The sequence below is a fragment of the Chlamydotis macqueenii genome, chromosome 4, assembly GCF_036417535.1.
Source record: "Chlamydotis macqueenii isolate bChlMac1 chromosome 4, bChlMac1.mat, whole genome shotgun sequence".
Taxonomy (NCBI): domain Eukaryota; kingdom Metazoa; phylum Chordata; class Aves; order Otidiformes; family Otididae; genus Chlamydotis; species Chlamydotis macqueenii.
The window spans coordinates 17,757,701-17,784,443 of NC_141559.1; the positions used below are offsets into that span (position 1 = coordinate 17,757,701).

Sequence of the window (26,743 nt, forward strand, 5' to 3'; positions counted from 1 at the left end):
CTCTTCATCATTTACAAACTAAGTCGACCAATTTAAAAGTAAATTCAATTATCTTCATGTCTAGCAGTTCCCTGCTAGTATTTGTCTAGAAGGCAACAGGAAAATTCCTTCAAAACTAGCATGGAACAACTTCACATACTGGAAGAACATTAATGGTACATTGTTAAGTCACACTCATTTGTTTCTAAAAGTACATTTTTAAGATGCTGTCTTTACAATGAAAAATGTTGAAAAGGGGATTTAAAGCTTATTATATGTGACAGGAAACTAGGCAGTGACAGACACAACTACTTATATTCTAATTTAGTATCAACAGTTGTTCCAAGCAATCAAGCAGATTAATAAGTTATCTTTGATTATTACAAGAACCCCTAAAGAAACCAAATCTTAACCAGCTCTTCAGAGTTCAAGAACTAAAAGGATTTAAATAAAAGCAATTAAGAAAATGAGCTAATATGGTCTTCACAAGAAGACAATTTGCCAACGTAATAAAAAGTAGATAAAAGGAACTGAGAAATGTCATGACAAATACCAGAAAATTAAACAATAATAATTCCTTTGAAGATTGCAATAGGCCATGGATCTCTCATGCTGTTGTATCAGAAAAGCTGATTAGCTTAAGAAAAATTAGTGTGCTACTACCAAAACGTGCAGAAATTAAGCTCTGGGTGTCACTATAATCTTCTTTCTCTATTTAGTGCAAAGGGAAAACAATTCCCATGAACAATGGACTCTCTCAATACCACAGAAAGGAAGTCATTGTCCAAGGAAACTAGATATACAAGAAAAACACTGAAATTAAATCCATTAGACTACAAATCTATAAATGTAGCCCCTATCACAAATTTTTTTCTTGTATCTGTAGTATTACTAAATCATTTTAAAAGTCCAAGTAAGAAACTAGCTCCACGGTCACTATAAAATTCCAAACTCCTTAGTTACACATAAAACTTACCTGAATTTTAAGTTTCTACACACGATGTTAAAAATAAGTTTATTTTTATAAAACTTTTTCCTCTTTCAGACTTTCTCAACCTTATCTCCATATCATAATTGACTGTGGTTGCAAGCACACCACAGATTTCACCACTATGTGAACATTGTTGATGAACCAACAGACTGCAGCTCACAAGTTACACTTGTCTAAACAAACAAAAGCTAGCATAAAGCAAGAGCAGCTTAAAACACAATAAATCAAATCAGTGCATCTCTCCATTATGAAAAGCTCTTTAAATGTCCACATAAAAACTGTCAGCTTTGCAGTGAGAGACGTTTGACTCAGCCTTTAGTCCTCAAAGACAAAAGCCCTACACATTTTTCCTTTGGGTACCAACCCCCAAAATAGAACCTTTGAAAACAACAGAACTAAGTATTTATATGCAATCTTAGTAAAAGAACCTATCCTCAATTGCAAATGGATTGTGTAGTATATGGTTTCTCTGCATTTCGTTGTTTACATTTAAAAAAAAAAAAAAACAACAAAGAGAGGGAGAAAGAAAGCAGACTCACCTTTGCCTGCAGGCTGTGGGACTGCAAATCCAGGGAGCAGGAAAGGTACTCCAGTGGTAACACCAGCTGGCTTTAATTCATTGACACCGTATGTTGTTAGGGAAGTTATCAAATTAACTAAGTCCTTCAAAGCATCCTTAGATTCAGCCTCTTTTGCCTGTTCTAATCTAAAGAAAATACAACAGATAAAGTTAGCAGCACTAGTTTATTTAAATTCAAATCACTTTAGTAAGATATTGTTTCCATTTTACTCTATTCATTTAGAGACCACAATTTTACTGCCCTGTTCCTGTAGTACTTTACATGTTCTCTGTTCGTATTTCATACCATTCAGTCAAACACTACTGGATTTATGACAGCATACATTTATTTGCCATAGAAATTCACCTCATACATCTTTCCTTGAACTCAATAGCTTGCTAAAAAGCAGGACAGACATGAAAACTATTTTTTAAAACCTCTTACAAACATGAAGCTACTGGATAGGAAAAGATCTAGATAGTCTGTCATTCAATAAATTAATACCTAACTTGCTAGATTATATCTGCCACTTTGAGAGTTAGCGTTTTATGCTAATGAAGGGGTATCTTCATAGAAGCCTAACACTTAGAAGCACACAATGAAGCATCTTCATTAGAACTACAGACTCTTACCTTTGAACACAAGAGGGTGGAAATGCTAACATCCTATTCCAACCATTGTTTCCCATCAGCAACATGCCATCAGACAAACTCTAAAAACTGACTCCAAACCTTAGAACAATCCTAATTTTCCTTCTACTCCACCAAAAATTAAACCACATTTAATTACTTACTAACTCTATAGATCTCAGGAGAAAGCTGGGGACCACAAGCTCCTATTCGCTCATGCAACATGAGCTGCATTTTTCTTCTCACTGACAAGCAACTGTGGGAGCCCTTAGAAGCAGTGCATTCTGCATCCTCCATCTTTTTCTCAGTCAGACGTGTCTGAACCTCCTTCAAACAGCCATCACAGAAGCACTTAGCTCACCTATTGCCATTCTGCTAATCCTCCACATGCCCTGCCCGTTCACATCATTGCTTGACCAATTTGGTGGCCTTCTATGATGGGATGACGGCATCAGTGGACAAGGGACAAGCAACTGACATCATCTACCTGGACTTGTGCAAAGCTTTTGACACTGTCCCGCACGACATCCTTCTCTCTAAACTAGAGGCATGGGTCTGATGGACGGACCACTCGGTGGATAAGGAGTTGGCTGGATGGCCACACTCAGAGAGTGGTGGTCAACGGCTCAATGTCCATGTGGACACTGGTCACGAGCGGTGTCCCTCAGGGGTCCGTGCTGGACCCAGCCCTGTTCAACATCTTTGTCGGTGACACGGACAGTAGGATAGAGTGCACCCTCAGCAAGTTCACCAATGACACCAAGTTGTGTGGTGCCGTCGACACGCTGGAAGGGAGGGATGCCATCCAGAGGGACCTTGACAGGCTGGAGAGGTGGGCCTGTGCCAACCTCATGAAGTTCAACCAGGCCAAGTGCAAGGTCCTGCACCTGGGTCATGGCAATCCCAGGCACAAATACAGGCTGGACAGAGAATGGATTGAGAGCAGCCCTGAGGAGAAGGACTTGGGAGTGCTGGTGGATGAGAAGCTCAACATGAGCAGGCAATGCGCCCTTGCAGCCCAGAAGGCCAACCGCATCCTGGGCTGCATCAAGAGGAGCATGGCCAGCAGGTTGAGGGAGGTGATTCTCCCCCTCTACTCTGCCCTGGTGAGACCCCACCTGGAGTACCGTGTCCAGTTCTGGAGCCCCCAAGACAAGAAGGACATGGACCAGTTGGAGAAGGTGCAGAGGAGGGCCACAAAGATGATAAGAGGGCTGGAGCACCTCTCTTATGAGGACAGGCTGAGAGAGTTGGGGCTGTTCAGCCTGCAGAAGAGGAGGCTCTGGGGAGACCTGATAGCGGTCTTCTGGTACCTCAAGGGGGCCTACAAGAAAGATGGGGAAAGGCTGTTTAGTAGGGCTTGTTGCAATAGGACGAGGGGTAAAGGTTTTAAAATAGAGGGAGGTAAATTTAGATTGGAAATTAGGAAAAAAATTTTTACGATGCGAGTTCTAGAACACTGGAACAGGTTGCCCAGAGAGGTGGTGGAGGCCCCATCCCTGGAAACTTTCAAGGCCAGGCTGGATGAGGCTCTGAGCAACCTGATCTAGTTGGGGATGTCCCTGCTCCTTGCAGGGGAGTTGGACTAGATGACCTTTGAAGGTGCCTTGCAACTCTAACCATTCTATGATTCTATGATCATCAGGGTGAAATTACACTTGCTCCTTTGGTCCTCACAGACCTCCTGCAATTTCTTATTAAGTCAACTTCTTCACACATCCTTCTGCATTACCAGCTCCAAAGCCATTCCTCTTTGCAGCTTGATGACCAGTGTCCAGATTTCATACCCCATGTGACAGTCACCTTCACAATAGTGCCACAGAACTGAACAAGTCTCTGTCAGTAGGTTTGAGCCAAAACATGTCCAGGGAGAACACATTACTGTTGTTCATCACGGACCGATACATACTTGTCCAAGATTATAGTTTTTGGAAACAAACTATGTTTTGACTTGTAGATCAAATAAACTAAAACTTCTAAGAAACGGCAAAAGATATGGCCACCAAAAGAGCAGTCATGTTTTGAACCATCTTCCATCTCCTCTACAACACACATATCTCTAACCAATACACCGTTTGTTGGTATGCACTGTCCACCTCATCTAAGGCATTTCTGCAAGGGTCTTAACAAGTTTTCTAGAATCACCCTCAGAAGAAGTGAGGATAATGCATTTCTAGGCTTTTAACCTTTACTGATGTCAAATGAAGAACCTATGTGCTCTCCTCCTTCAACCAGACATGCAAACCTCTGGTCTTCCTATGTTTCTATCAGGGATCCCCCATTCTAAAGGATGAGCAAGCTCAAGAGACTCAACCTACAGAGGATTGCTTTTGTACCTGAAAATGAAATTGCCAATTATAGCATATTCTTGTCAAATTCCACCTAAACTCTGGCTGACAGTTTCTGGAAAAGAGCTGAGTTTGAATTACATTACTTTGAATGAATGCTTTAGTAAATATGACATACTCAAACCCACCATTTATACTACAACAACAATAACAATTCCTTAACAAGTTTTTGAGCTTTTGTGGTACCAAAGAGAACTTATGAATAATTTTAACTGTAATTAAGAATTTCAAATGCCATGTCTATGTCTGGTATTCATTTAAAACAAACAAACAAAAAAACAAAGACCATACTACATAGTAGAAAATTTAGTTCAAGTATTTGGGTGCCAAAACCTAGCATCCCAGCACCCAAAATGAATGGCTTGAAAGAGTGAGATAACAACATTAACACTTCTCATTAATGGCCACTACAGCACTGTTTCTAAGCATCTTTGACCCGAGTATACCTCATAAGACGTACACTCATAGACATAATTTCCCTGTTTCTGTCTTGGATTTGTAAAACACATATGTATTTCAATAGCTAAGCATGCTTCTTCAGAATTTCATATCCAAACAAAGCAACACAGACTGACCATAGACTTTATGCAGCAGACATTGTTTTGCTGACTGAGAAGGAAAATAAGTTGCTTTCATGGAAAGAAATGAAATCATGGATGGATCATGCATCCAAGTTTTGTTTGGGCAGGCATTTTCATTACCCTATTTTGTGATGCATTAGCAGGTTAGCAGTACTTTTAATTAAAAAAACAAATTGGGAAAAAAAAAAATATACACACATTGATTCCCTAGTAACATGAGAGTTTTCTCTAGTACTCTGATGTTAGAGCTTATATGCAAAAAAGTCTCAATACTAAGCAGCATGTCTTCAATACTAAGTCACATGCACCACATTTACATACATGATTTTTTATTACCATACTATGTTAAAAACAAAACAGAAAAAAATCCCAACCAAACCTGAAAAACACTAGTTGCAGGCAAAATTTTATTTTGTGAATTCTTTCTAAATTTTTAGTACCAGTTGTTTTTAAGCATCTGCTTTCTTACCACGTACAGAAACATGTAGTAATAAACCAATACGGATGAATAAAAGGTTAAACAATGTAGTTTCATAAATGGAGAGAAGCATATAATTTCATGTTTTGCTTCTAATATCTTCATTTAATAATAACCTACAATCACTTATTTGTTCAAACCTATTCACCTCTTCTTTATTAAGACATGTTTTCAGAAAAAGCTCACAGTGATCTGTCTGCATTCCTTTAAGCGCTTTTGCATACCTGAGAAGAAGGTCACAGAGGAAGTTGTATCCTTGCCATATCCTAAAATCATCCAACAACGTTTGGGATACATCACTGGAGTCTTTGAGAAAACAAGAAAGTCCCGCAAACATCTCAACTATTTCTAGGGGAGAAAGGTCATCAGACTGTTGCATGTTCTGAACACAGGTGGACAAACATTCCTTTTCTGAAAAGAATTGCAAGTAAGAAATTTATGATTTTACTGATGTTGATCACAGCAAGAAACATAACTAGTACAAGAATCAAAGCAATAAGGTAACTGTGTTTTCTCTTATCATATAACATTTAATATCACAGAGCACCTGAAGACGAGTAGGATTCTCAAGCAGCTTTAGATCTGAACCCTAACCTCTTTTTGCCAACCCCTTCCTCCCTTTTATAATCTTTACTCTCATAAGGAGGAGACAATATAGACAAATACTGGTTTTTACCTAAAAAGTTTAACCAGATAACTCAGCAGAATAAAAATACAAATATGGCAACTGAAGTAATTCTAAAACATCACTTTTTTTTCTTTCAAAATACAAAGTTATACAAAGCACTGACTTAACTAACTGTTACTGGTGTTGGGTAAAACCCTACACATAACCTTTTACATTATGTCTTCTTATTGCTACTCTGGTTAGCATTTCCTTGGCTGGTATATTTGCTTGTCCAATAAATCTTGATCAAAGAAAGACAACTTATCTCATTCTGCACACCTCTCACACTTCGTCAGTTCATTGGTCAGTTGCAAAAAGCTTTCCCAAATCTCTAGTCAGATTTTAGGTTGCACTCCTGTTTTAAAGCTGCTCCCTTCAATCACCTGTTATTTCAACTTCACAGCATGCGCAAAACAAGTGCAAATCTTCCTAGCTAGACTGGTAACAAAATTTCCCAGAGATCAAATCAAAGCATGAGATAGTGAAAGAATGATCCTTTGTATAAAATAAAATGTCTTAACTTTATTCCTGAATATGACATGAGCCTCTTGACAGATGTTATCGTCTCTTAAGTCAGGTTCTTTTTTTTTTAATCAACAAGTGAGAAGGAATGGTTTTCTTTTCAATATTTTATTTCACTTTTTAGAGAATCTAGAATATCTTTTGATACACCACCCTCACTCCTCTGTGGATCAAGCCAATAGAGAAGTGATAATGCTAGTAGCTGCAAAATGCCAAATTACACAGTCAAAACTCAGTGATTTTCTTTGTTGTGCTTTGTAACATTTTCATCACTTATACACCTTCTACACTCATCAAAACTCACTAGAAGGCTGTTATAGATGCAGGTAAAATATCCATCACCTATTAAGTCCTATCTGAAAACACTTAACTGATGACTATTCTGTACTTCCAAGTGATACCGTAAATTCACATCTTTCTGACTGGAACTGGAAACATGCTGCTAGCACAAGAAAAAAACATAGACTGAAATTTTCTGTGAAGTATGTGGGAGCAGGGTGACATATTTTGTGAACTGTCATAACGATTTTGTTGAGCCTTGTAACTACTCACTTTCCAGGGTGTGAGGAAATTGCCAGTTTCTTTTTTTCCATTAGGTGTACACTGCTAAAATATATGCTAAGGATGTTAGTTCACTTCAACAGTCATTCTGATTTAAAAACTATAAATGCTTCTATGTGGTCCTACAGTCTAAAAGCCCTAAATATAATATTAAAAACATTCTACCAAATTTCCTACCTCAAATCCTACACACCTAAACACCCATGCAGTTTTAAATTAATGCAACACAAGAATTTATATGCAAAGCTGCTCCTGGACAGCTAATAACCTCTCCTCTCCAACACTGGTTTTCATCTCGCTTTGCTCTTGCAAATTCTTTGTTATGAACCAGCTCAGCAGCTGCCCTTGCTAAGCAAATAGTGACCAGTTCCTTGTAAAGATAAGTGATTATAAAGTACTACTTATATCACCTACGAAAATCTGTAACAAGCCAGAGAAATACCCCTGTACACTAGTTTTCATGCCTGAAACAGTCAGGCTGCCATTTGTCTCAAAAAAGGACAGGAGATAAAACTGAATTATTCTGGATGCTTCAATCATTTGGTGGCTCGCAGGCTGTATTAAGCTCATGAGATTATTTTATTTTACTCAAGATGCACAAAATCCACAATCTGTAAGCTGTATGGCAAGGTGAGGAAGAGGAGGGCTCGCCAGAAGAAACACAGGCTGACTGAATGGTCAGCAATCTAGTCAGCCAGCCAACAGGAAAAATGTACGGGCTGCAAACCCATCCAGCTGCCAGGCTCCTTTCAGCTGCGTCCCAAAAGCTCCACACTAGGTTGTGACACAGGCTCTAAGACAGGCTACACGTAACCATCCTAGGACCAGCAGGCTGAGACACCACCTCCTTCTGGCAGAGACTCAGGTCTCAGCCAAGCAAAGGAGAGCCTCCCCCCGCCAGGCCCTAGGGAAAATGTCCTTGTGCTAGCGACCCTGCAAGGAAGCTGGGTTGGACCACAGAGGAGAAAGCCAGCTGGCTGTTCCAACAGGCCATCAATAACCACTTGGAGGTTCACACTCAAGTGTTTCTGTGCCCACACGCTGTGCTTCTTCAAGGATTTCCTAGTGCCTGTATAGCCCAGGTTTTGTCGTTATCAGGGTATGCCACTCCCCGGATGCCCTGGATAATGAAGAGTCCATTGCAAATCAGTGGCAGTTATAACAGTCTGACTCAGCATCTTCCTGCAAATGCAAGATGTCTCAGAGAAAGAATCTTCTCGCAGTATACCCAAATTAGCGCTCTCTGGTTTGCATAATGCACCAATATTTACTACACGGGCTTCTAAGAGCTCAAATTGCGTCAGCAGAACACATGGAGCTGGTTCCTCTTCCTGCGGCTTCCTCAGATGTCTCTACACTTTTATTGCCAGCTAGAGCGGTACTCAAACAAGTAGCTGTATACAGGACACTGCTTGCTTGCCTCACACCTCTGCGAGAAGCTGCTGCTGTTAACTCAAACACAGGACAGAAAACAGCTAACTCCCATTAAGACTTAATGCTCGCAGCAAAAGTGGTGAACCTATGCATCTTCTCAGTGACTACTTTTCAATACAGGCAGTTACTGAAGTTGCTGAAAGCTTTTCCTTTTGGTTAGCATAAACTCGACACCAAAACATGAGAGGAAACTCTGTCTTCAAATGTTAACTTGAAATATGGATGAGGCAGACTCAGCTACAAACACCTCTCTTGCTACACAAGCACGCTGAAATTTTACCTATATGTAAATGCCTACAAGGCCAAAAAAAAAAAAAAGCCCGTAAGCTTTCCTTGATCTGTCATTTTCATGCCTATTTCCTAACTAAGAAAAGTATGAAAGAAAAGAAAAAAAAAATATTGGATAAAGATACATACCGTGAATGTATTTCACTACATTGACACTAAGGCCGTGACGCGATATGGTCATTAGTACTTCCCCTGCACTCTTCCTCCAAGGCAGATTATAGGGAGGGCACCATGAGGTTATTGCACTGAACAGAAGCTGGAGATCATCCTTTTGAGCCAGTTCTTCTGCCGGGGACACAAAACTGCACAATTTTACTAGGATCTGAAACAGGAAGTCATTAAACATCCAGCATTAATACCTTGATCATCACTACTTTTGTCTAGACTTAGTAAAAGATGAAACATTCTTCCATTTAGCATACGTATTAAATAAAGGCAATGTGCTGTTTTCCCTCTGCACGTTGTTTCTGTAATTTAAGCTGAAGACAAGGTTATTCAACACATGGTTATTTCAAGCCCCCGTACAGTTTAAAATGACTAGCAAAAGATCAGCAGCAGAGTTTAAATCGCTTAGGCTGACACAGCATACTTGATACCAGGTTATTCCATTCTTGGAGAATCTGCTCATTACCTAATTTACAGATCTAAATGCTGCAGTGGGGCAGAGGCTCTGCAAGGTAAACTGTTGTATCCCTTCCTAACGCACGAAGAAGGCTATCAATGTGTTACTGGCAGAGCAGCATCTCTACCATCTTGGACAAATAAAACAGTCCAAATAGTATGGCAGGAAAGGATACAACAACACTGTAGACCTACCTGGATGACTGACTCCTGGATCTGAATTTCCAGATTACCTTAAACAAGATAAAACGCAGCCACACAACCAAAATTACTATGTGGCGCTCCCTTTTCTGCATGTTTTGAGGACATCTGATGACTATTTTGTGTCTTGCGCAGGAAAAGCCGAGGCTCCCTCTCAGAAAACCGTAGGGAGACTTTGCAAGGCTGCCTGTGTCTGGAGGAGGTTTGGAAGCTACCTGAAACCTCACCCATTCCAGCTAGCCCATTTGAAAGCACCTCTTTACAGCCCTTGAAGCGGGACAGAAAAGAGCTGAGCTGTAATATACTATGTGGTAACATTGATCATTTATTTACTCTGCTGACTGAAACACAGCAAAGCATTTTCTGAGAGATAGCTCACAGTACATCATCATTTCTGCTTTGGAGGACAGCCTGTAGTACTAAGACCAAAAAAAAAAAAAAAAACAACCCACAACTCACAGGCAAATGGGTATGTTCTTATATAGTGACTGTTACTGGGCAGACACTGTGGCTAGTAATTGTGGGAATAAAGCTCTCATCTTTATTTTTGTAGTGCAGTTAGTTACCAAAATGCCTCTCAAATGTTATACTTATAAATCTGAACGATGTGACATGGAAACTGGTAGTATGATCATCAACTCCTTTCTAACAGTAATTGTGAGCCCCTTCTAAAAGTTTCAGCAGGAGAATGCAAGGGAAATTCTTTGCAAGATCTCTAATTGACACTTCAGAAAGCAGGAGCAGGTCAGATAGAGTCCCTGGTCTCCCTGGGAAATATGGGGGATAACTGTAATAGTAACTGCAAGCTCAGATGGTTCATTCTCATATTTAAAGGATTTGTTTCCATATACATGGTTTATTTCCATAAGCAAAGGCAAAGGTTACATGTTAAATTAATTCAAATATTATTACCAATACTAATGGTTTTTACTGTGTCTGTTTCAATCAGTAACTGCCAAAGATATCAAAGACTATTACTAGTTAGATTAAAAAAGAATAATCATCACGATGTTGCTCCTTTTGAGCAGCTGCACAGCAAAGTTGCATGCATTTTCATAGAGGAGATATTTCCCAAGGACAAAAACCACAGGGGGAGTAGAAATTTAGCCTCAACTGTCCTTGCAGGAAAATCTACCTTACTCTGAGCCATTAGTTTGTGAACAATAAAGGAAAAGCAAAACCTGGTTCAAGTTAAAAGTTTCTGGACTTTTCTCACATGAAGCATTTCCATTCCTCTTGCAAATCCCATGATCTATTTTACCCTTCTTACCTGTACAAAGACTTTCTGTAGTAACGCTCGGCGCTCTGCGAGAGGTAGTTCATTCTGTGCTCCTCCAACTACCTCAGGCACATGTGGAAGGTCAAAAAACAGATACAGACATTTAACAAGTGTGGAAGGCACTGACATTGTAGTCATGCAGTCCACAGTTTTCTGGGGAAAAAAAAAAAACAGAGGAAAAAAACCAGTTCAGCATATTACTATATTCAAAAAGTCATGCTCCTGTAATGCAGTTGACTCAAATGCTGGTTTTTCTTTCTTGCACCTTTGGTGAGGTGTCAAGGCAGCAGTACAGATTTACCATCTATTGTGGAATGCCTACCTAAACAGCAACCTTAAAAACAGGATCATAATTTATTTACATGACAATACCATCTAACAGCCATGGTTCAGAGCAGTCACCGCACAGGACAGAAACAAAAATGGACACTCTCTGCCAACAGAAGCTTACAAGTTAATCACAAGACCTTCAGCCAAGCTCTCATTAGCTATGTATTCTTTGTAAGAGTAGAAATGAGAGGACTATTCAATTTATGCTCTCACTTGGCAAGAAGGTATAAGCAGGCATGAGGAGCAAGGTAGTAGAAAATATGAAATCATCAGTGGGAAGAAAAGACAAATTGACCTGGAGGTTGGTGACATACTAAACATAGATACAATGATGTGTTGAATTATAAAGGCAGATTAGAGAAGAAAGAACAAACCACGCAGCTGTCCAGTACATTGCCAGAGATTGGCTCTCTAATGGAGGGCGGCAACAAAAGCAGAAGCAGTAAAGATTCAAGGTATCACTTGCATATCACTGCTGCTGGCTTAGCTTTTTGCAATAGCTGCTGTCCTCCTTGACTGGGGAGCCCAAGTTCAAAGCCCAAGTGATTTAGGTGCTGTATGTGACATGCATCTCATGGGGCACTAAGTAGCAGCATGCAAGAGAATCCTTTGGGGAACAATAAAAGCTGCGTGCATAATTCAAAAAAACATTATAAATTAAAGTTTCAAAACAATGATTTTTTTAGGCAACTGAAACCACAAGGAGCTAAAGCAGAAGTGCTGTGGCAGTACAACAGAAAAGGAATCTTCAGACAGAAAGCAGAATATAGTTAAAACATTCTTTTAGTGCATGTTCATGCAGCTCGTTATTTTATGACTTTTGTCCCTCCCACCTCACAACTTATTTTTAGCCTTGCTGTTTAAGACTAACCTGTCCTGATGAAGCTAGTAAATTGATTGTGGTGAGCAGCATCCAACCTCTACTTGCTTCTTCACTTTGATTAACCTCCAGAAACTGGACTATGGCACGACTTGCAGCCTCTGTATAGGAGCAGTTAAAAAAAAAAAAAATGCAGTAAGAATTAAATCTGGTAGTCTGCAGAAGGGAACACGTCCTCTCAACAGTCCTGAGCGCTGAGCATGAATTCACCTGTGCAGTATTACTTAAAAAAAAACCAACTAGGATTAGGCCTACACTCTCCAGACACACATTTCAGTCTCCCACACGCATTTGGGTTTGACACTAGCAAGGCTGCAAAAAGTATGTTTTGAGGTCATGCATCGTCCTTTAAACCAGCAGATTTCAGTAACATGCAACTTTTGTTTGGGTATTTTGGCTTTATCAAATAAAACATACACTTTTCTAGAGACATGAAGTCACCATCACTTAGTGGTCTCAGTGGGAAAAGCTGATACTCAATTTCTGAAAAAAAGGACTGCACTGAAACAACAGTATGGAGGATAATGGGAAAAGATTGGAGGGAAGGAGAGGTGCAGAAAGACAACGGGAATGAAAAACAGGAACAAAAAGGTAAAATTAAAACTAAGACCAGCAATTACCACATCCCTATCGTACATTTTTTGGAAAATGAAAATGCTAACTTATGGCTAATTCCTATGATCCGGGGACCACTTCTGGAATCAGATGCTATTCAATATCAGTCAGAGCCAAATATAAATATTCAGCCTAGTAAACAAGTTATTAGCCTCAATAAATAAATCAACAGAAAACGCAATCCTATTTCACTGCTGTCTGAATACACACTTACGTTAAGAAATCTATAACGCCAGTCATGATGACTGTCCATTACCCTTAAGGGAAATCTAAAACCATCTTTCTTTAATAACTGCACATTAATCATCTTCAATGCTTTTAGTGTCAACTAGGACAGAAAAGGAATGTGCATATTATTGCTTTAAAAAGGAATTACAAAGGAACTACTAACAGAGGAATAAATCAGCAACTGACGAAAAATCCCATTTTAATATTGGTTTGTTCGCTTCATCTGCTGTCAAGATTCCACAGCACATACCTGGGAAGGAGTTTTTTCTAAAATAAACACATTTCATATGGCAAAGTACTTCTCAAACTTCTAGCACTGACTACACTGAAAAGATTTTCTGGAGCACTAGACTGTAAGCTGAGCTAGACTAGTAAACAAATGAGGCAGATGATCCTAGAAGATGTCTATAGCTGTTTGCTTTACATTCCTAACATTAACTTTTCCCAAAAGCGAACACCACCATACAGAGCCAAAGCCATCAGCCACTACATGCATTGGTGAATCAACGTAACAAAAATCAAGGTGTGAAGAAACACTTTTATCAACAGGAGGACAGTTGGTAGACAAAGAGAAGTGATTACGCCCCTCCGCACAGTGCTAATTAGATCACATGAGGAATGCTGCATCCAGTTTCAGTCCCAACCCAATACAGGGAAGACAATGATCAGAGGACCACCGGAGATGTCTGGGGCTTGGAGTACCAACCCTGCAAGAAGAGGCTGAGGAACCAGGGAGAGGGGACAGCCTCAGGGGCACTGAACAGCAGCCGCAGTGCCCAAGGTGGGGGAAGCTATTAGGAAGTCAGAGCCTGGCTCTTCACAGCACTGCATGGCAGGAGGGAGAGAGACAACAGGCTTAAGTCAAAAAACATTCAGACTGTATATAAGGAGAAATTTCCCCCCACCTCGAGGACAGAAATGCACTGAAACAGAGCCCAGAGAGGCAGTGCTGTCTCCAGCCTTGGAGGTTTTCAAGACATTACAGGATCAAGCCCTGCGTAACCTCGTCCCATCTCACAGTTGGTTTGACTGTGAGCAGGAGTTTGTCAAGAGACCTCTCTTAATTCTACAATTTTCTCTCACATGAAAAAAGATTTATTTGATGTCTCACTCAGGGGGACTTCACATCATCCATGTTGGTGTCAGTTTCATTCTCTTACTGTGCAAAGAGGATGTATTTTTCCCTAAAGCCCAGAAAACACGTGTATAGTCATAATCTCAGAAAAAAAAAGATAACATATTTAAGGTAAAAATCCAGATTTGGTTCATTTGTGCAATGGCTATTTTCCCATGTTTTTGTTTTGCAGCCTTATTCCCATAACAGGTTTTTGTACAAACTGCTGGCTTTTCCAATTCTGGTGCTGAAGTAAGGAGAGGCACCTACCAAATCCCTGCATGAGACTAAGATAAAACAAAGCTTGAAATACCAAGATGAAAGGTAAGGTAATTTTTAAAACTCACAGAAATGTGGACATGTAGCAACTTCCCAGCATGCTGACCAGAAGTACCTGCTGGGCGCTTTGTTTTCCAAAACCATTGGTGCAAAACACTAGCCAGACGGTTGGCTGTATGAGCAGCCCAACTCAGAAAGCACAACAGCCATGCCACAGCCATAGTTCCTACATTAGGGGCATAGGCTAAATGCCAGAATTCCTGGCAAAAGCCACTTTTCCTAACTCTGAGTGTCAAGCATGTCTAAAACATGGGTTGCATCTACAACAGGACCAGCCCAGCGTTAGGTGCTAGTTTGTAGGCCCATTCTCTTTCTACCTGACCACAGAGAGAGCTGGGCAATCAGTCTCTGTAAGCAGGTACAACCGGTACTAAACAGGATGTGCACAGCCTCCTTTGGGCATAATCTCCAAAAGCCACCCGTGGAACAGGGTCTCTTTCAGTCATCTCCGAAAGTGAGACTGAGGGGTTAAGTATATGCTTCTGAAAAAGTTGTAATGCTGCTGGCATCCTAAATGGCATAGCAGTTGAACACTATAAATAGCAGTTTCAAAACTGTCAGTCTTAATTAAGCACTACCTAAAACACAGACAGCATTTTAAGTGCAGGAAGACGTTGTCATCTGCTCTGAGCAAATTTGATAGCACTATCATTTAAGATTAATTTCTATCATCAACACTAGTCTTAATTTATTTCTTGTACCTTCTCCCTGGTTTTGAAGTGCTCAAGTAATCTTTTTAATATAAGATCCGCTATGTGCCCCACCTAGATGTCCTTAGCCCTTCAACTTCTGCAGGACAAATCTCTAAATCTGGAATTGGGATATGTTCGCTGGCAAAAAAGCAAAGAGAAAAACCTAGAAAATAATATGTAAGCATACATATCTTGACAACTGTGCAAGCGTGTACACATAAGTATAAGCATGATTATGTGGTCACGTGGTTAATACACAGTAGTCAGATTTTTCAGCATGGATTCAGTATATATGGGACAGAGGCTTGTTGGAATAGAACACCAGGATTTGTTTCATACATAAGAGATGACGTGAGTGCTTTGCATCCTGGACTTCAGAGAAAAGCAGCAGATGGAAAGCAATGGTATTAGACCATTCAGATTGCAGCAAAAAGCAGCACTGCATTACAAGCAACATTATTGCCTATAGCAACAGCACTAAGGACAAACTCACTACACAAAGCTTTCAGTTAGATGTTCTAGTACCATAAACAGCATACAGTAGTGTCATCAGGCATTTGTATAGCTTATTCTGATCCTAGCATGGAATACCGGTGAAAAAATACCTATGCATATGCTAAAGGGGGTGGGGGAGCAAGCTAAGACAGGGACACCTTTTCTAATCAAGCCTTCAAGGAGTCTCCTACTACTTCTCACAAGGAATGCCTGGAAACAGTCAGATACCTAGAGTTAAAAAATACAAATTGTTTCAACTGCCAAACAAAAATGGGATGGCAAAAAGTCTTCCTTCAATCATCAGGGGCAATGCAGTGCTGTCATCACAAGCCGTAGATATGAAGTGGCTGATGGCTTTGCAGTGTGCAGAAACGAAGGGCTGCTCATCCAAAGATAAACAACTCAACTGTGCCAGTATTTAGCCTCACTAACCCAGCTGATAAGAGAACAGACTCTCTAGGATCTCTTGGAAAGGCACTATAGTGCACTACACTTGCCTTGCATAAGATCTGGTGAAAAGCATAAAAAAATAAATTGAAGGTTAACCGAAAGTAATAAGATACAGCAGTCGTTGATCAGAAATTACTCCTGACGAGTAGCTCACAAGACAGTTCTTCCCTTTCAGAGCAATCTTGCAAAGCAAAGTCACCCACAGGACAGGAAAAACTTATATATACACACACACACACATATATATATATATGTATAATGAAAAAGCCAAGACGTGCAGTCACAGCTTGTGAGATCATTTCCAACATAGTCTCTTCTCAACAAAAGAGAAGTTAACTAACATACAAAAAAAGTCTGAAAGCAGCCGCTAAGTCTACTTATTTAGCAAGAAAGATTCATTACAGGAGGAGCCCAAAAGGCTACTTATCAGCAGAAGAGAAGCAGCTTCTTTTAAGAACTGTTGGTAACTTACCCAAAAAGTGAGATGCACCTGAACAAATAACACTCTTGAGTATTTAAGACAAACATAGAATTAGTTCTGCTGATGTGATAGAGGTAAACTGCAATAAAAGTGAACAATAAAATCAGAGTTCACAGATCAGTGGAATTTTAAGAAGAATAAAGGTAGGCATTGTCAGAGGTCAAATACAAATCACTGACATGGTTTTCTGCAATGGTTAAACATTGTGACAATGAATATTTATCAATTTGGTCTCTCAGGGTGGTCTGAAGATGAGATAATGATAGTTTTTCAGCAGAACTGTTAGAGAAATGTCTAAAGAGCTTAAAAGCATTTTCACTGGTGAAACAGTTTGACTATATCACTGAAATGAAGAGGAAAAGAAAGAAAGAAAGGTGGGAGGGAACCACAAATAAATCTGACCAAACAAAAAACCCAACTCCAAAATCAAACCACCACAACATCCAGAGGGTACAAACAGTAATTGAAAATGTTGTTTCTGGTAGTAGGAGGAATTATCTGAACAGTCTAGAGGTATGGTAAAAATAAATTTAGCATTAAATAGTAAATAACAAGACAAATACATACAGAGAATGTTGCAAATATGGAATGAAACACTGATTGATATCAACAAAGCAAGACACAACTAAATTGAATTTAAAAGGTGCATAAAACAATTATGTACACAGACTAGCACACATGAAATCACAAAAAAAAAACCTCAAACCCAAACTTTTCAGATTGACCTTGAAATGAGGTTAAAATGTTCCAGTCCTGTAGATGAACTGCTTTGCTTTCTCATTCTTCAGTTTTCTACCCTTCTGCACAGGTTTCACAGATTGTCCTCACAACCACTTATTCGTACTCCAACTGGAGAAGGACCTTCCAGGTTGTAGGATTGCCCAGCACTAAGGGAATCATTCTGAATCTCCCTATGATATCAAGTGTTTATATAACCTAATGCATTAAATAATGGGAGCTGTCAGGACATCATTTGGTGTGCTTGGGATGCAGACAACATAGGACTGAGTTAGAAACCAATTTTAGTACCCATGAAATAATCACTACAAGGTACCAAATAACAGGTTTGCACAACCTCAACTGCTGAAATATGAGAAGCTGTTAAGAGTGAAAGAGAAAAGTGCATTCTCAATACTTGCCCTGTTTCTTGCTTTCTGTTTGTTAGCAACTGCAGCTGGGAACAGTTATGCAGGTTCACTGTTTGATCCAGGAAGGACAGCTTTATGCACTTACCTTTAAGTCTGCAATGTGAAACTATTCAATACTTGGGATTTCTCATTTACAAGGTGTACAGGTACTCACTGAAATGATAAACCAAAAGGTCCCAGGCTATTCAGCTCACAGCACTTGCAGCACAGAGAGAGCAGCACTCCTGCTTGCCTGCACACCAGCCAGCTCCATACCACCAGGATTCAGGGACCCCACTCTGCCGTGCATCAGCCCAGCTAGATACCTTGAAATGGCTCACCAGTCTGGCTGTCCACACCAAAGGGATCAACTGAACCAACCTTCCCTGCTGTATACTTATCTTTGCATTGGGTCTAAACTATGATGCTGTGCCAAACACTTTAGGACGTGCTGTTGAAACACCTGCAAAATCACAAAGGAATCAAGTGCATCCAAGGCATGTGGATGGATGAAAAATACATGAAATAAGTGTCGCTTCTCCTCCAGCATTAGTAGCCAAAGTAGACATTAGTAGCCACATTTATTCTACCAAGATTCCAGCTGTCCCTGTCCCTTTTTGAATAAGTCAATCCTTTTCAGTCAAACTTTCAGCCAGATGCACTTGCTATCAAGAGAAAGGCTCATTTCAGAACTGAGACTACACTGGAAAAAGATGTTTGAACATATATTTTAGCAAAGTACTACCACAACTTTTTGATCAATTCAGATAGGAAATTTGATTTATTTGTGGAAAATTCGGCAGATAAAAATCTCAAGTATATAGAGCTCAACCATGACTCCACCATCTTCTAAAGTAGACCAGATATCCCAAAGGCAAAGAAAACCATGCACTATTCTCATAGATATGGTTAGTGCTGTCATCTGCAAATTATCACCATTGTACAGCAAAGACTTAAATGTACAAGATAATTTAACGCAATTTTATTGCTTCACTTTTCTTACTCCAAGGTTACATCTATACCAGAGAAACAAGACAGCTGAAACTGTAGTTGAACACATAACTACAATGGCAATGTTCAGAGAATACTTAAGATAGGGTGCTGGCACAGTTACTACTGAATCATGAAACGCTGTTCTGAGAAAACTACTACAGCCTGCCAAGAATAACTGAGATACGCCTTCACGATGACAGGCATTACTCACATAGCTATTAACATAAATATTCAAAGGTTTGATGAAAAAAATTGCCCCATGCTCCATTATGAGATGGAGGAAAGTGAAAAAAAAATAAAAAATCACCAAACAAACAAAAAAGAAAACCCAAAACCCTCAGCACACCAACAGGTAAGATTTAATCATATCAGATTCCCAAACATAAAATACTGCCAAGGCATTTATCTCTTTATAGATAGAAAGTAAGTTCTTGTAAAATTTCTTCCCTTTCGTTAACTATCCAAAGTTGACTTTTGATAACGTTTGTATGGAAAGCTTGTCTCTAAAACAAGCTCAGCAACTCTGTTGACTTAAACAGAGCGCTTCACACCATTAGGAATTTGCACTTAGATATTACCACAGACATTTTCTTCACACAGTTTTTACTTAAGTTTTTAAGTTTTAAAAACATGCTAGGAGATATAATTCCTCTTAATAGCTATTTTTTGTCTGGTACACAAAAAGAATTGAAGGGTTTGGTTTTTTTGTTTGTTTTTTTTTTTTTTTTTTTTAAAAAAAAAAAAAAAAAAAGCAAGAGCCTTCACAATCCAGAGACACACTATTTTGTCTTTAACATAAAATGTATTCTAAAAAGCAAAAAATTTCATTTCTTTTTTTCAGTATCGCAGGAAACGTCTATCTAGCTATAAACGGTTTAACACAGAATTATTCAAAGTACGAGTTTTAACAGCTTGTTAATTGGTCATTTCTGGAGAGCAAACTGCAACTCCCTGGTCCCGCTGAGAGTCACAATGCAATTGCAGGACACGGACTTCTCAGGCCCTCTTATATAAGATCCGAAAAGGGTTTACTGACCGAAGTAATAGTAATCTTGATAACAGAGGAAAAATGACTGCTTTCCATTTTAATAAAAACATTAGTACTCAGTACATCAAAGCTTAGAAGAGTAAGAAACTTTTAAGTCACTGTGATTATGTTTCCAAGTGGGGTAAAAAACAAGAAAACCTCCCAAAACCAACAACGATGACCACAAAATCTACCTCTGACTTGTGAGGTTTCAAGGATGACAAGTAGGAGCAACAAGCAGAGGTATGGCTTAAGTAATAAACACACAAAAATGGCCATTCTTAGCAGGATCCAACTGACTAGCGAGCATAACAGATGTTCCCCAGAAAAAAAGGTCAAACATACACCACCATTCTGCCAGCAGAATGGTGGCTGTTGGACATTCATTTCCCCTAAATACTCAAAGAAAAGACATTTTGCGCCTGTTTACCCATAGAGAACAGGTTTTGTCTGTGATATCTGTTTAGCCATCTGGAATGTTTCACTGTTAAGTCACTCTGCTTAAAATGGAAAGAAATTCTAATTGGCACAGTTTGTGACTCCTAACTTAATGCATAATAATTTGCACAGCCTTTTATAGTCTGCTATTTCCTTATTTACCACCAAATACAAACTGAGAAGCCAGCACAGATCTTAAAATTAAGACAAAAACTTAATATTTCTCAGAAGTGTTCCTCTTCAGAGGAGGAACTCAAAGAGGAAAGATAATGAAACACGCTTTCTTGGCACATTGTCCTCAGTTACGCAACTCCCAATATGTGTTCAGGTTCTGACACATTCAGGGTTCAACAGAACCAAATCTCAACCTGACATTTAATAAACAAAGATGGGTCCACTAACATTTTTCTAGGGCTGGTGGTGTTGGTCCTAATGTGAGACTCGCTGTACTTTCACATCTTACAGGCTTCCAGACCAACAGCTAATTTAAAAATGCATGGGTTTGGAACGTTAATATATCCGAGGCACAAAATACACCACCACCAGGCATCTCAGGCAAGATAAGGTAGCTGTCCATATGCATGTTCTTGGTCTCCTTCTAATAGTAGGTGATGCAACTTAGCTCACTCCTCTCTCTTTGATATGTTGTCAAGTCTGTGGAACTTTGCTTTCTCTGTAACCCAGGGAGGTAAACTCTAGCCTCCTCCTCCTCTCTCTCTCAGCCCAAAGAAATTGAAGATAACGTATTTTCACTGCAAAGACTGCAATTTCTGAGCTTGCACAGTTACTCTGGATGGCAGCTCATAGTATTCTGACTGATCTGAAATTCATGATGGGCTTCTCACAAAGCCCGAACTTGTGCCTCATGCAATACCTGTGGACTTATTCGATGCTCTCCGTCGAATTTCAGTCACCATCAATCGTGACACTTGAGTAGTAAACTGCAGGAGGTCAGAAAATTTTTCTGTCATTGTACTTGGAGGAGCATTTCCAAACACCTAGAACAAGAGAAAAACGGACACATCAAAAAGTCATTCAGTTTACAAGGATCACTACGAACTATGACCTTCCTTTGTGAAGACTGAGTATTACTATGGAGATCACAAATTTTTATTTTCCTGCTTCAGTATTCATCACCATACTGCTTTTCACAACATATACTCTAAGATATATTCATAGTTGGAATTAATTCATCATTCAGGGAGGTAAGAGCTGATGAACAAAGAGGAAAAAGGGAACCATGAGTTTTCCTGCAAGTTAAAAACCCCACATAGCCGCAAAAGATTGAGATTGCACGTAATGGAGTAAAGACTAGATATCAGAGCAAATTCTCTAACAAGAGTTCTGTTTTTAAAAGCAATTCCTTTAATATCTGCTGGACTTAAACATCCCACAGAGGTGACTGCATGTACAGAACAATGTGTGTAAAATGTTCTAGCAGGGACTAGGAAGTAGAACGGCCCTGTTAAATCTTCCCTCGATAAACTGACGATACCAGGAAGCCTCCCATGTTGCTGGCATCCCAAGGCCTTACTCTCCTCTCTTGAGGTCCTCCTGAACATAACAGCAGTAGTTACTAGGTAATTTTAAAAATAAATTCTAGTAGCTTATTCTTCATGATTAAGCATTAATTTGGTTATTAAATCATTTATTGAATCACATTTAACAGAGAGAAACATGTTAATGCTGTGGTATTGCACTAAGCTATGGAACACGATATTATCTCAAAATGGATTAGCTAGTTGTTGAGGTAATTTACTTTTCATTCAAGACTGCATACAAAAAAGGAGTCTCCATCCACACTTCTGATGTAATCATTGCACTAAAATGGTCACAGTAAAACCACGATATTCATTATCAGATAAAGAAAGCAAGCAACCCAAATTCTGGTATCATCACTTGTGTCAGTGCTGAAAAAACAGAATTGCCTGCCAAATGCCTGAACTCCATACTTCTCTGCTTGCTTACATTTTTCTCCCTTGTGGCTATTTACATAACCTGCAGGAGTGTCACTGATAAGCCGGGAAGTGTAATAGCTTACAGTATTTTTCTAATAAAACTTTAGTTCAACATGAACTATATTTGCCTCTCAGAAAGAGGATGTGATCTACAGCAGTACAATTGATTTGGACTCAACCCATGTCCTTTCCCTGGGTGACCCAGTCATACTATTGCAGCTGAGCTGCTGACATACCTGATTGAAGTCACTCTTAAGTCTAGAGGCATCCAGTGAAATCTGCAATATTACAGCCAACAGGGATGTAAGACAATTGCAGTACTGACTTGCCTTGAAACCCCAAAGTTACTGAAGAAAACTTCAGAAGGCAGAAGACAGAATAACCTTTGTCTTAAGTTTGACTTCTTACTCCCCTTATGATCAGTAGCTCTGGCATATTACAGTACCTAAAGGGGTCTTATAGGAAAGACGGGGAGAAACTCTTTAGCAGGGCCTGTTGTGACAGGACAAGGAAGGGGTCATCGTTTTAAAATAGAGGGAGGTAGATTCAGACTGGACACCAGGAAAAATTTTTTTACAATGAGGGTGGTGGAACCCTGGAGCAGGTTGCCCAGAGAGGTGGTAGATGCCCCATCCCTGGAAACATTCAAGGCCAGGTTGGATGAGGCTCTGAGCAACCTGATCTAGTGGAAGATGTCCCTCCTCCTTGCAGGCAGGTTGGGCTAGATGGCCTTTAAAGGTCCCTTCCAACCCAAACTATTCTATGATTACAGAACAGCTAAAAATATTTTTCCTGCCTGCTCGCATTGCAAAGTCATGATGAAATGGAGCCAGAAATACAACATTGAAATTGAAAACTCAGTTTTGTATTTTTCACCAAAAACTTAAGCATTTCTCACACAGGAAATTTCAACCCCCATTATCAATAAAGAACGCAAACAGGAGCCCAGACATCACAGGCACATTACTGTTTTTGGCAGACAAGAAAAACACTCCTCATTTGGATTTCTCAGTATGCAACATTCCCAGGACAGACAATCCAAATTTTCCTAAACCTTTCACAAGACCTCATTTAGCAATTGTCTGCATCAGCTCCTAGTTCATTTAACTTCCACACAGCTATAAGAAGGGAAGAGGGCCTCAAGGCTTGCGTGTTGGTATAACCTAAGCAAGATTATCTAGACTAAAATGCACATTGGCAGAGTATCTTGCCATCATTAACTGTTCAAAGCTCTTTCAGTCAGACCAAGGAAAGAGGAAAAACTAATAGCCCTATTACCTGTCCTGAGTTTGCCTAGAGTCGTCAGCAGATTTCAGGAAATACCAGGAGCTCAAAGTTACAGTAAAAGCCTGACTGAGGTGAACTGATTTTGAATTAGTTGCCTCATAACCAAGTTTCCACTACGTAGAACAAGCGTCTGCACTGGATATTGATATACTCTTTGACTAAAGGTGGTAGTAAAAAACAGGAATAGGATATGAAACACGTTACCAGTAAATAATCTTTTTGATAAGGAAAAGCAAGGCTCTCTCGAGAGCACGCAAACAATGTACCACTTATTCAAAAACAGCCTCTTCATCATTCTGTCCATTTTTTTCATATACTGCAAAAATGTTACTACTGTGCCATAGAGCAATTCTTTTGCAAACACATCGAATTCTGGAAGGAGCCTTTTGAATATTCTTCCAGAGGACCAATCTTTTGTTAATTATGCACTGATTTAGCTTTTCATTACTATGCAATTCATAATTTCATAAACTTTCCAGAACAATAAGGAAAAAGAAGTGGTCTGTAAACCCATTTGTTACCAGAACTAGCCAGATGGTTTAAACTACAGCATGTTTGAGACATGCTGTATCTATAAACCAAAGTTAAGAATGCGTTAGCTCCTCTGGGTTTACTGATTAGTAATCCTCAAAATATCAAGAAGAAAACGGAACTGCGTTTCACAGAGAACTTCAGATACCTCTGAAGAGAGGAAAAAAACAAAAACAAAAACACAAAACCAAAATTCATACATGGTTAAGCAAGAAAGCCTCAAAAGAGCTCCTGGATACAGTGGTTATTCAACTGGCTGCCTGCTGCTGGCCACTTCCTCACTCTAGATCTCTGCATTCAATAAAAATCACACTTCTTCCAGAACTATTTCCTGGATTACAGACAGACGAACACTCCCTGCTTCCAGCCAAACACACACAGCTGTCACTTCCAACAGCTCACTACTCTGTACACGAGACATTATGAGGTATACATCAAGGGGTAGTATGGAAGCCTTGACCTGAGCTCCCTAATTTATTTGAGGTTTTCTCCTCCTAACACAGACATCTCAATCTTGTAACAGATAATGCTTCTATGGTACACCATCATGGACTTGGCTTAAAGCAGTAACATAAGAATTATTTAATCAATCAAACTTAAACATGTTACAGGTAGTTACCTGCAAAGTAACTGAGGGATTCAGAGTCTGAATTTGAATCAAGTTATTAACTGATGCCTTAAAACATCTGCAGCTAAGAACTACATTTGAGAAACAAAAAAAAAATTTAAAGAGGAACTTCAGGCAATGTTTTAGTGTTTCCTGTCAGCAAAAGTAGTTCTCAGAGGAAAGACATTCACAATCTAGAGTGAACCAAGATTTACCATATCTCCCATGAAAATCCCATATAAGACTCTTCGGAAAATGAAATATTTCCCTTGTTCTATTTTTTATTCCAATCAATTTTAGAGTTTAGCTTACTCTGGCTTGCAAAATTACTGAGCTAGCAGCATTGTTCCAAAACAAACCATACCACAGACAGTTCATACTCCAGAAGACACAAAACTAGGTAAGCCAAGGAACTCACAGTAAACTATACATAAGCCTCAAAAGAAGGAGGTGGCATTAAACCAGGAACCTAAAAAGTTAAACGGTGGAAGCAGAAATAAACAGATGACATCACAACTGCTCAGCCTCTTGAATGCAGGAAGACAAGAATGGATTCATATGAAATGCAAGGAAAAAAATCCCCCTGTAATAAGGACAGATGAGACCTGATTGATCAAGAAAAATCAGAATTGTTTGTGCTACACTAACAGTTTGTTGATGACTGTTATTAGGGACTGTGAGAAAGGAAGTGAAAGAGAACAAACAACACATGCTTCCTTCAATGTGACAGACTACGATCCAGATTTTGCAGAGGCTGGAAACTCAAGTGATAACATCTGGCAACAGCCTATATTTGTGGCAAGAAGGACAACTCCAAGAACGTCACAGATGAAAAACAGTCAGAGTTTGAGGCTGGTGATGTTAAAATCAAACAAAGAAACAAGAGGGAAGAGGAAGAGACACAACCACAGGTACAATCCAAAAGCAAAACATGTGGCAAACACAGAAGAATGTGTGTCTTCAGTATCAAGTTTACCTCAGTAAAGAAGGGAATAAAGAGTCTCTAGGATTTAGAGAAGGGGAAAGAGCCCATCCATAAAATTAGATGGATTCTGTAAAAAACAGAAATGAGACATGGGGAACCTGGGGGACGAAAAACAGAAAAAAATGAGGAAAAAACTGGGATCTCAGAGCAAAGAGTAGCCAAGATGCATTAATACAGACGGAAATTGCAGAAACCACTCATCTTCTCAAGAAATCTAAATGGTACCAGAGAATAGCTAGGTAAGAGCTGTTGTTGATGGAGTAAGAAGAAAAAACTTGGCACTACTGATTGACTTTTCAGAATGTCTCAACACACGACTTGAATTAAGAACAGTAAGAGAGAACAAATGGTGCAAAGACATGAAGCAACTACAACTCAGCTTCGACAGGGTCAAGTGGAGGGACTAAGAATTAGAAAAAAGCCAGCAAGCAGTGTAAAGGGGGGGGGGGGGGGGGAGAGAAAAAAGTGTAGTAAGAAAGAAAGAGAAAAGGGAGAAACAACAGAGAAATTAAAACTTAACTGTTCTTTTTCACCTTTGAAGCTTAATCACAGTCTAAGGAAAGACTGCTGCATACACATAAAGCATGCACTGCTGCAGTAGTTTTTCTTAAACCCAGTTATATCACCAATTGTGATTTCCATAGATACAATGCTACTGCACGTAACGACCACGAGGGCCAGGAAATAATTTCTTCTCCACCCGCAGATTACAACTAAGTGGTAAAGCAGCTATAGTGGGTACATTCTCTTTTTCAGAAGCATCAGCCACCTGTAACCACCAGAGGGAGATTTCCAAGCATAACTGCATGAAACTAACCTTCATGGGCTCAAGCCAAGATTAAGATTCCATTGTGCTAATTTGTAAAAACAAATTAAGAAAGTCCATAACTAAAGGGCACACAATCCAAGCAGATAAATTAAAGAGGAAGCAGATGAACTCAGCTTACTTCTCCCAAACTCACACAACAGGTTACCAGTAGAACTAGGAATAAGACCTAGGGCAACAGAATGACATTTAGGGGATCTA

General features: G+C 39.5%; 1 protein-coding gene across 4 annotated transcripts in view; it reads right to left on the reverse strand.

Annotated features, from left to right (window-relative positions):
• WDFY3 (WD repeat and FYVE domain containing 3) overlaps positions 1-26,743 on the reverse strand; it is a 184,430-nt gene that overhangs the window by 95,715 nt on the left and 61,972 nt on the right. For all 4 annotated transcript variants that reach the window (XM_086747769.1, XM_086747767.1, XM_086747768.1 and 1 more), the window contains exons 4-9: positions 21,223-21,346; positions 12,341-12,450; positions 11,131-11,292; positions 9,168-9,360; positions 5,791-5,977; positions 1,510-1,676 (exon numbers count right to left, since the gene is read on the reverse strand). In XM_086747769.1, the coding sequence (XP_086603895.1) occupies positions 1,510-1,676; positions 5,791-5,977; positions 9,168-9,360; positions 11,131-11,292; positions 12,341-12,450; positions 21,223-21,346 (943 nt within the window). The remainder of the gene's footprint in view (positions 1-1,509; positions 1,677-5,790; positions 5,978-9,167; positions 9,361-11,130; positions 11,293-12,340; positions 12,451-21,222; positions 21,347-26,743) is intronic.